This window comes from Akebia trifoliata, chromosome 11 (assembly GCF_017979445.1).
Source record: "Akebia trifoliata isolate Shusen 1 chromosome 11, ASM1797944v1, whole genome shotgun sequence".
NCBI classification, from domain to species: domain Eukaryota; kingdom Viridiplantae; phylum Streptophyta; class Magnoliopsida; order Ranunculales; family Lardizabalaceae; genus Akebia; species Akebia trifoliata.
This window is the reverse complement of record NC_141385.1, coordinates 45,915,640-45,926,856: the sequence shown is the minus strand read 5'-3', so window position 1 is coordinate 45,926,856 and position 11,217 is coordinate 45,915,640. Positions and strand designations below refer to the sequence as shown.

At 33.9% G+C, this 11,217-nt stretch overlaps 1 protein-coding gene across 1 annotated transcript; it reads left to right on the top strand.

Moving 5' to 3' along the window:
• Positions 1–3,814: 3,814 nt before the first annotated feature.
• On the top strand, positions 3,815–6,182 carry LOC147392083 (indole-3-acetic acid-amido synthetase GH3.6-like). Its single transcript, XM_086459687.1, has 3 exons — positions 3,815–4,227; positions 4,362–5,290; positions 5,384–6,182. The coding sequence occupies exons 1-3, from the start codon at positions 3,908–3,910 to the stop codon at positions 5,968–5,970; spliced, it is 1,836 nt and encodes a 611-aa protein (XP_086315813.1). The 5' UTR covers positions 3,815–3,907; the 3' UTR covers positions 5,971–6,182.
• The last annotated feature ends 5,035 nt before the right edge of the window (positions 6,183–11,217 follow it).

Sequence of the window (11,217 nt, the reverse complement as noted above, 5' to 3'; positions counted from 1 at the left end):
AGGTTTCTTGTATCTATAAAATAGATTTTAGTTCTTAGAAGGTTCATCCACACTTAATCTCTCATCTTATCTTACATGGACTTCTATAAATATAAGAGATGTCCTCAAAATGTATGTAGTTGGATGTCCATATCTACTTTTTTTGTTAGGTACTTTTGTTTTTATGTCTTTCCATTTAGATGTCAATGATGAGTGAAATTTTTTCCAACTTTTGCCAACTCATTAACCTACTTCTATCTAGACCATCTCCTCTGCACACACTTATTGTAAAACCGACCTAAATATCCTTTTTTATTTATTTATTGTAATAGTGTTTTAATTCGTATGTTCTTCCCTCTAAAAGTATCTCTCATACGATGCTTTTGGATTGTTTTTTCCTCTCAATTTCTTCGCCATTCATATATTTTTCATTTATCATCCACGAGCTCCATTTTCCCAAGTTAAGCTCCCTTGTATAAGGGTGTTTGTCTTCTAACCCTCATGAGTTACTATAACTTGTATTACAAAACCAAGAACATGGGTTTGTTTTTTGAAAGATGAATCCAACCCATTATATTTAGGGAACTTATATTGCCACATCAAACTTTACATAAACACACAAATTAATGTAAATTATACAATGAAACCTAAGTCTTCTAGGATTTCTAGGAAATATCTAAAAGAAAAAAATCCTAAAAAGTTTAAGGGAAGGAAAATGAGAAACAGAGAAAAGAAAAAGAAAAAGAAAATAAATATGAATTTAGAAAAAATCATACGAAATCTTTAATTTTAAAATTTCATTTTTGTTTCGAACAAAAAAATTGTCTTTACAAAATTGAGATTTTAAAGGTTCTCAATAAGTGAAATTGTCCAAAAACTTCATCCATTTCTCTTTCTTGAAATATAATATTTGGAGAAGAAGAAATAGTGGTTCAACTATTTTCTAGGCGAAAAAAAAACATTTGGGTACCATAAAAAATAAAAATTAAAGAAATAAAGAATGACTATCGGCATGGTACTAAAGAGTCATGATGGGGTGACACAAGATTTACTGTGATTCTCACAATTCTGACGTGGACATGCATACATAACCGTAGATGATTTTTACTTGTATCGCAAGTAAATACATCTATAATTATGTGCACATGCCACGTCAAACTTGTAAGAATCATAGTAAATACTTTTTGTCATTTCAGCATTTTCCAGTACTAAATCATTTAATCTGAAAAGGTTGGTGTGCAAATAAAAGCTCTTTATATTGAATTGTAAATAAAGAAAAATTACAATTGTACATAAGAAAAAACATTTTAAACAATATAGTTTGCTGCTTTGTTGCTTTTTTTTCAGCCATCTTTGAAATGTTCCCAACCTTGGAAAAAATGTAGAATGTCCTGTTTTGTTCTTTTTTTGAAGGGACATAAAAATCAAAGGACCTTTGGGATTCTATTTGTTTATTCCAATTTGGAAAGGTATACTTAAATTTGGAAAGATAGTGTGATAGGTATTAAGGCTCTAACCATCTCAACTCTCATATAAACGTGGAAAGAATAAGTAAATGGAGGGAGACGTGCAAGTAATTATTATTTGATGAACTTCTCTTACACTGCTTCTTATTTTGACATTTTCCATATCCATCCCTTTGACTAAAAGTAGCAATTGTAGTTTATTGAAAAAGGTGCATCAAATTCTATGTACTTGGACAAACACATCTCAAGTTTTAAACAATTGATAATCTTTGAGATTTTTTGAATTTTTTATCCTAATGGCCATGCAACAATTTGGACTTTGGGATGATGATTCATAATTTGGACAAAATTATGAGCACCAATGTAGTGCCTAACAAAGAGACTCCAATTTCAAAGTCAAAGTTTGATTTACAAAGTATGCCATTGTTAAGTAGGGGTGTCGATGTAACTATATTTTGAAAACTTATCCAACATGAACCTGATCCATTTATTGGGAACCATCATATGACTATGCAACCTGTTTGATGAACGGATTGGGTTATGTCACCATGTTTAGGTTGACATGCACGTATAACTCATAAACAAACATTTTTTTTTTCTTCTAGAAGAGCAAATTTTGTATTAAAATGAAAATTTACAAGGGAAAGACCCTTAAGTTACAACTCTTTCGAAGGGAAGGCTCTGAAGGTCTTCCCAATAACACTTCTTAATTTACATTTATAAGTAGGCAATAGACATCCAAACATTTTGAAGAAACTGAGCTTTGAAGAGCAAAATTAGCTAAAGCGTTTGCTATAGCATACATTTTCAAATCGTGTTCATGGGTGTGTTAAGAATTGTCGGTCTTGTTTATAGATTTACCTTTTTCTTCTCCTACATTCTAACAAGTGGATTCCTAAATTGTTTCCTATTTTTTTATACTATTATTAAGGATACCAAGATTGTATGCTCCAGATTTTCGTAGTCTTTTACATTTTAAGCAACTCACACATTTCCTCCAAAACTTATATTCTCGGATGATCATTTACTAGAGAAAAGGACTTTAGACATCATTTTAAATATATAAAAAAAACATCAAATTTTAAATTTAAAGTGCCTTTTTTGTGGGGGTGGAGGGATCACACAAAAGTGTAGAACTTTTGACATTGATTTATATTTGATCTTTAAATATCATTTTTTTTAATTGACGTCTAAAAACCGCTTTTTTACCTGCACTTTGTCATTGAAGAATAGACATCACTTCTTTTATAGATATCATTAAAAAGTGATGTCTAAAGTCTTTTTTAAAGTAGCGCATGATCTCATTAGGGTTCTCGAGAATGTGTGCAAATACATCCCTCATCTAGCTCCCATTAGGGAGCCTATTCCTTCTTTTGCTCTTTCAAAAACGTATCGTAATCTCGTTAAAGAACACGAGAGAACGGTCTACCTTTCCTCTTCTATCTTGAGGATAGTCTAAAAATTATTCAGCGCTTCCCCTTATTCTCCATACAATGACCATGATCATCAACAAACAATTTGGTCATAGCCCACATAATCATGATAGACGGTGGTTCTGATGGGAGGTGAATAACTTTGTAACTTTGCTCCTTACACGATAGTTTCATTCTTACACCGCAAAATAAACGAGTTTTTGCCGAGGAAATAAAATTCTAGAGAGTCCCACTTTCTCTTAGTCTCACTAACAAATACGTGAAGGCAAGAAGTAACTATTATTACACGTGTCGGTTACAGATAGTTAGGCAGCTGGCAGACCTGATAGAAGTTTCATACAAGTAACTCCTACCGTCCAACATATCGAGATATTGATGAGATTTTCAATTTTAACCAATTTATCACGATATAAATCAAGAACATATAACGAGAAATTGATTTCTTTTAAAAAAACGAAGCGGAACCCCGTTGAGATTATTACCGGGAAAGGAACACAATGTAACAGGATTACGGAAGTTGTTGCCGGTTCTTTTTAGGACATCCGCGGTACATGCATGCATGTACCCGGTGTACTTACTGCGTGTTTACCGGATATTTCCGGTCATACTAACCTTTCTCTTTTTCATTATTACTTCTGTTCTGCCCTTTACACACCTTGAGAGGGTGGAATCCAAACGGTTTCCCGGTTTTCCTTGTACGACAAGCACACACAAACGTGTGTACACCACCTCATTTTCCAAAGCTAAACTAAGAAAATTTTAATTAAAAAATGGATTAGTTTAGTTAGCGTAGCAAAGTAAAAATGGAAAAGATATTCAAAATGAAATTACTAAAATACCCTTCAATGATAATACTGTTTGTTTACAACGGTTTGGTGGTGTGGTATACTGTACCCACCCCTTACTTCTTCTATATATATATGCCCATTCTCCCCAACAATTTCCACACAGACACAAACTCTCTTCCTCTCTTCCTCTCTTCATACTTGTAAGGCTTTCTCTTGTTAAAGCTCTCTTGTTATTGAAACCATGCCAGAACCTCCTAAGAAGTCATCCGTTACGACGGATTACATCTTCGATATGAACAAGAAGGCGCTTCAATTTATCGAAGATGTTACGACTAACGCTGATGAAGTTCAAAAGCGAGTTCTCGCTGAAATCCTCTCTCGTAGTGCCCATGTCGAGTACTTGAAGCGACATGGGCTTAACGGGCGAACAAACCGCGAGGATTTCAAGAAGATCATGCCTGTCATTAGTTATGAGGATCTTCAACCCGATATAAATCGTATCGCCAATGGCGATTCCTCTCCTATTCTTTGTGGGCAACCCATTTCCGAGTTTCTTACTAGGTGGGTATCCTTCAAATATAATAATGTGCATGAGTTTCGCTTTACAATTACAACAACAATACATGTATCTCATCACATATCTTTAAGATTTAGATTTTTAAATATTAAATATTGGTTTGTAATTTATGTTACAGTTCGGGGACTTCGGCTGGAGAGAGGAAATTAATGCCAACTATCGAAGAAGAACTCAAGAGGCGATCATTACTTTACAGCCTTCTGATGCCTGTGATGAACCAACATGTTCCTGGTTTAGAACAAGGCAAAGGAATGTACTTCTTGTTTATAAAATCTGAAGCTAAGACTCCAGGAGGCCTAGTAGCTCGTCCAGTTCTAACAAGCTATTACAAAAGCTCACATTTTAAAGAAAGGCCTTATGATCCCTACACCAACTACACAAGCCCAAATGAAACAATTCTCTGCTCTGATTCATACCAAAGCATGTACTCTCAATTGCTTTGTGGCCTTTATCAAAACAAAGAAGTTCTTCGAGTTGGAGCGGTTTTCGCTTCAGGTTTCATTCGGGCAATCCGATTTCTCGAAAAACATTGGACCCTTCTTTCCAACGACATCCGAAATGGTACAATTGACCCCCAAATTACCGACCCATCGGTTAGAGAAGCCGTCTTGAAGATACTCAAACCTGATCCAAAACTTGCGGAATTTATCGAGATCGAATGTAGTAGGGAATCATGGCAAGGGATTATAACAAGGTTATGGCCCAATACTAAGTATATCGATGTTATCGTCACGGGGACCATGTCTCAGTACATTCCTACTCTTGATTATTATAGTAATGGCCTCCCACTTGTTTGCACGATGTACGCGTCGTCCGAGTGTTACTTCGGCTTGAACCTTAAACCCCTTTGTAAGCCTAGTGATGTCTCCTACACACTCATTCCCACCATGGCCTATTTCGAGTTCTTGCCTGTGCATAGGAACAATGGAGTAACAAATTCGATCTCGGTTCCTAGATCGTTGAACGAGAGGGAACAACAAGAACTCGTCGATCTTGTTGATGTTAAGCTTGGACAAGAATATGAGCTCGTTGTCACTACTTATGCTGGTAAGAATTGATCAACTAAACGAAATTTCAATAATATATTCGATTTAATAATTTTGTGTTCATAGTTCCTAATTCAATTATCGATTTTTACAGGACTTTATCGATATAGAGTGGGTGATGTGCTCCGAGTCGCGGGATTCAAGAATAAGGCCCCTCAATTCAACTTTGTATGTCGAAAGAACGTCGTTCTAAGCATCGATTCCGATAAAACCGATGAGGTCGAGTTGCAAAATGCTGTGAAGAATGCTGTGAACCATCTCGTGCCATTCGACGCCACTCTAGTCGAGTACACAAGTTATGCGGACACATTAAATATCCCAGGCCACTATGTGCTCTATTGGGAGCTTCGTCTCGTTGGTGCAACTCCAATTCCTCCATCTGTTTTCGAGGATTGTTGCCTTGCCATTGAAGAATCACTCAACAGCGTGTATCGACAAGGGCGTGTCTCGGATAAATCGATTGGGCCTCTTGAGATAAAGATAGTCGAGAATGGGACGTTCGATAAACTCATGGATTATGCGATAAGCCGTGGTGCTTCCATAAACCAATACAAGACGCCTCGATGCGTGAAATTTGCTCCAATTGTTGAACTTCTTAACGCGAAGGTTCTTTCGAATTATTTCAGTCCAAAATGCCCGAAATGGGTACCGGGTCATAGGCAATGGCGCAATCAAAACTGAAGAAATTAAGAGAGAAATTGTGACAATGAGAGAGGAATGTAAGTTATTTGTGTTTGTAGTTTTCATGGAATTTGAAGCAAACGTGGCTGTTTATGTGATCAGCTTGGTGAGAGAAAAATTCTCCAGTTTTAGATTACCCATCTAGAGTTTCAATTAGCTGTGTACAAAAACAGTTCCTGTTTCAATGGAGTTTTTTAATTTATTTATTTTCACTTAATTAAATCTCCACTTCATTTTATTTATTTTTTATAAAATTTAGCCTCGAATTCAGCCCACCAATATCTAAGGGACAATAATAAATTCAATATAAAACTAACCCACCCAAGATTCTCTCCTTTTTTCTTTTTTTGTTTGCAAGTTTATAGGAAATTAGAAATACCTCCAATTATATTTTTGTTCCATTGAGCATTGTTTTTTAAGCAGATATTTTTACTTACCTCCGTATATAATGTATCATATTTGGCCTACCTCCCTATAATTTAGGATTTTACATTTGTGACATGATCATGTGCACCCAAGGAGTTAATTAGCAAAACTATTTCAGTCCACCTCTTACCCGGCCCACAAGTTTCTCTCCTCTTTGTCTGATTGGCATAAGAAAAAGTTGTCTCACAGGAAAATCAATCTGATTAACCAATCACACTAAACGGGATGTATTGAGGGCATTGCCAATTTACAAAACTATTGATATTAGACATTGATCTATCTGTTTATTTTTTATATTAGTTGGGTCAAACAAATTCCTTAATAGAAACACTTCCAAATGATGCACAAGAGAATAGGGAGTGAGGTGGCTACCCAACCCCCAGTTGTACAGAATCAAGACTTTTTAGTCAAGGTCCAATGTTCAAGGATTCTACTAAAGTTTTTAAAATATTCCTAATTATTAAGGGAGGTATATGGAAAATTCTAATTAATTATACAGACTTTAATTCTTGAAATAAAAATATATTAATTTCAACATATCAAGGGAGAGAAGAATCCAACCCACTTTTTATTATTTCCTCTCCGGTAATCAATCCATGCCGGGAAACTGACAACTTTCCGGTATATATAGAAATTCCGATCAAGAGACAATATGTGTCAGATGGGCTTCAGATATCTTGAATAAAGAGAAGACAAGTTCGATGTGAGAACTGTTGCTTGTTTCCTCTAATTGTAAGGAACAAAAGAACAAAGATTATTTAAAACATGTTGATGATCATGTCGAGGAAGAGTTCTACAAGTTTCAGAGAGACACAGAAAAAGAGAGATGGACAGATTCAAAGACAACCTTCCCCCCCAAAACAAAAACAAACAAAAAAAAAAGCCTTCACAGAGAGACAGATAACTTTAATAAGAGAGAGACATCAACACCAGTTCTTATCAGATAATAAACCAGAGAAAGAAAAAGAGAGAGGGTCTGATCTTGATAAGGCATACTGTACAGTACTGTAGTATAATAATACTATACGTCTTTTTCTACTTTATGGTTCCCCATTTATGTTTTATATATCAATTTATTTTCAGTAAGGATTTGATGTTAACTAATAAAAATATTAAGATGTTATATCAATAGAAACTGGCCACGTGTTACCCACGATTTAGCAACTTTTTTTATTTCCTCAATAACTTACGATTTTGGAAGACATGTGGGTGTATGTTGATTTAACAGCTTAACAACCTCATTTGATAACAGGAAAGTCCCACTAATTTAGTTGTGGAGTTTATTTGTAAGGCAAGAAAGGACCCCTCCATCCTTGCAAGTCAATTCCTCGGAAGATAGTCGGCTAGAGTGTATAAATGAAAACCTAATTCACAGATTTAGAACTCGCCGGGTTGACTCTATTCGATTGGATTTCAAGGTAATTTTGAAATTTTGAAAGTTTGAATTAAGTTTATTCTTGATAATAAATTATAGGAATCCTAAAAGGGTTTATGATGAAAAGATAGTAAATCTTTAACCATACCTAAGTAATTACAATTTAATCTTATTTTAATCTCTAACTAAAAGGGTTTATACAGAAAAGATAGTAAATCTTTAACCATATCGAAGTAATTACAATTTAATCTTATTTTAATCTCTAACTATTTTATCTAATTTGAAAATATAATTATGTGATTACTAATATACCTTATTATATTAATCCTATGGTACTTTAAGATATTTTCACAATTGTATGTTTTTTTTAATAAGGAACGCATGATTGATTATATTTAATATCAAATAAAACATCATGCTTTTTTTTTTATATTTGTAATTTGTCAAAAAGTGTCTATTGTCATAGTCTATGAATCTATCATCATCTATTTCATCTCACTCGTCATATGTTTATTGGAGTTGGTGGTGGTCATTAGATCAGATTATTTATGATCTCTTCCAACAACATTCGATTTGATTGTGTGGCTCGATTATCTAACAATGTTCGTTGTTATGAAAAATAGAAATCATAAAAGAATAGGAGGTCAATAAACAATTTCTTAATGGAACATAAGAGAAAAATGTTGATCAAGACCTCAAACATCCTCTGAATGGAACATAAGAGATAAGCTTTGGTAAAGACCTCACATCACTACCGTGATTACAATATCCATTGACAGTGAAGAGTTGCAAGCCCAAGTTTCATCTTTTGTGCATTATAGAATGATGCTAGGGAAAGCTCCCAATGCTCTATGTGTTGGAACCCACCTGCCTAAAGGGACAAACCAACCAAGAATTGCTTGAGGCGATAGAACATAAGAGGGAAGTATCCACTCTTCCCCTTTTTCCTTGATTCTATTATCTTTTTCTTCTTCTCATGCAAAAATTGTAATACTAATAGATCATTCCCTTTTAGCGAGGTTGGGGATGAGTAGGATGTGAACATAAATGAAAAGAGAATGGATTAATTGATGAGATTTCGTAATAGTGTCACCACACATCATTGATGAAATGTTGGCATACCAAGATTGGTGTGCTCAGTAGAGCTTGAATTTTGATACCAAGTAAAATTTACAAAATTTAATTTTGTTCTTAACAATAAAATAAAGTAACCCTCAGAGGGTTTATATAAAAATTGTGGGAAATGTTTACATGTCTAATAATCATAATCTAATATAATTCGATCTTTTTATCAAGCTATTTAATCTAATCCTAAAATATGATTGAGTGTATCACAATACACCTTATTGCATTGCTTCCTATAAGAATTTAATACTTTAAAAATAATTACCAAGTCTTTAACTTGAGTCAAAAATCAATCTCCACCAAATTAGATGTGTAGTTGCTTAGATTAGCTATGAAATGAGTTTCTCAAGTTGTTTGCATACTAGCTTCCACCTCCCCAAGAGAGCTTGAACCTCATTTCTCCACTAATGGGCATTCCAAGCTCCCAACTCTTTTGGAGAGTTACTTTAGACCATAAAATTTCTTTTTTTCTTAATATCTCGCACTTAAAAATATAATAAATTACTACTTTAGCAATCCCTATAGACAAAAATCCTATCTATACCCAATCTGCTTTATTTTTCCATCCTTCCTTTCCTTTAGTATATATGGTATTCTGATATTTTTAAAATCTCGAAATGGTTCCTAAACACCAATATGATCCAAGATCAATTCTTATAGTATTACTTTGAATTGATTCCCAACCATATACATATTTCTTCAGCTTTTTTTAATAACATTGCAACTTCACCTCTTCCCCGGAGCAAATCATTGAGCTAATCCAAACCTGTCTGCAATATCTAAAACAAAATATTTTAAATTTTAAATTATTGAAAATCTTTGTATTGACTCCATCAAATCAAATTGCTAGTAATTGATTTGACCTAACTTGATTGACATTTTGAATAGTATGGAGTTCTAAAATATATTTCTTTTATCATAATCTGACTAGTTGACAAGGAGCTCTACCCTTTATTAAAATCAGGAAAAAGGCTACTTAGTTGCAATATATATCTTCTTGCAATATGATTGAATGTAGATTCATTGTTCTAGGAGCTGACTAAATTTTGCCTCCTTTTTTGGACGACCCATTGTTTTCACAAACGATAGTTGTCTTTACAAACAAAAGCCAACTCCCCACTATAAAAAGTAGAGATGATGCTCATTCAAAACATCGGGAGAGTAGCGTGTGATCTCTAACTAAACAAGAGATTATGCAATCTCTACTGAAAGATGACCACTTAGCGAAGGGGTTGACAAATCCCATCACAGTCGCGATCAATCAATTAAGCCATACTCTATTAATTAAAGGAAGGCCGGCCCTGAGAAATCAATTGTCTGACATAGAGCATGAGGTTTAGATGAGATTTTATTAAGAGGACTCCTTTCTAGATTAATAGCTAGCATGTTATACATGCACTCATTTCCATTAGGTTATAAAAGTAGAAACTATTGAAGGCCAAGTTATGCATTTTTCCACAAAATTAAATTTGAAACTCTTAAAAAATAGTTTCTCTACCTTGAGCATGTCATAGTAGTACATATGGTACAAGCAACTCAATAGAGGTAAAAGAGTAATGATCATGAAGAAAATCTCTTTGAAATGTGGAAAAAATCCATATTAAAGATGTTGGTTCGAAATGATTAATTTTGATCATTTTACATATTGTTTTATATCAATTCAAATTAAATCAGATTTAGACTAAAATAATTTGGTTAGAAAAAGTTACTTGAGATTGGCTTGAATTATCAATCAGAACTATTGGGATTCAATGAAAGAAAGCAAAATCTGGATTTGAGAGTGAACCTACTTCCCTCTCCCAATCGTGCCAACCAATGTGCGAGATCAATATTTTTTTTTATCTCAATTTATGCACATCACATGTAATTTCTTAGTTGTTTGAGTCAAAAGAATTTGATAGAACTCTACTTTTGAGTTCCCTAGTTGAAACTTAATACTCAATTAATAGTTTTCTAACCATTAGGGAATTAACATTTTAAGTAGTTTGTCTAGTAAAAAAAAAAAGTCATGATTATCTTACTCCCCCATGTGGCATACTCAAAATACTCTCCCGAAGTGACATGAACGAGAACCATAGATTTTATCCTTCGTGACATACATCTACACATCCCCATAAATATGTACAGTTACGTGTCCCAAGGGAAAATGATTTATGATTCTAACACATGCCACATCATGAGAGTATTTTGAGTATGCCACATGGAGGAGTCAGAAAATCATTACTCAAATTTTTATTATTAAGTAGTGGCTCCCATAGATTAAAATTGACCCAATAATTAATCATACACATATTTGGGAAAAAAGAGAAAATAAATCAATC

What these genes read in the sequence shown, in the direction of transcription:
- LOC147392083 (XM_086459687.1), top strand. Translation starts at nt 3,908, where the DNA reads ATGCCAGAACCTCCTAAGAAGTCATCCGTTACGACGGATTACATCTTC. An exon ending in ATTTCCGAGTTTCTTACTAG is followed by an intron (nt 4,228 to 4,361) that starts GTGGGTATCCTT and finishes TTTATGTTACAG; the next exon opens with TTCGGGGACTTCGGCTGGAG. An exon ending in CGTTGTCACTACTTATGCTG is followed by an intron (nt 5,291 to 5,383) that starts GTAAGAATTGAT and finishes CGATTTTTACAG; the next exon opens with GACTTTATCGATATAGAGTG.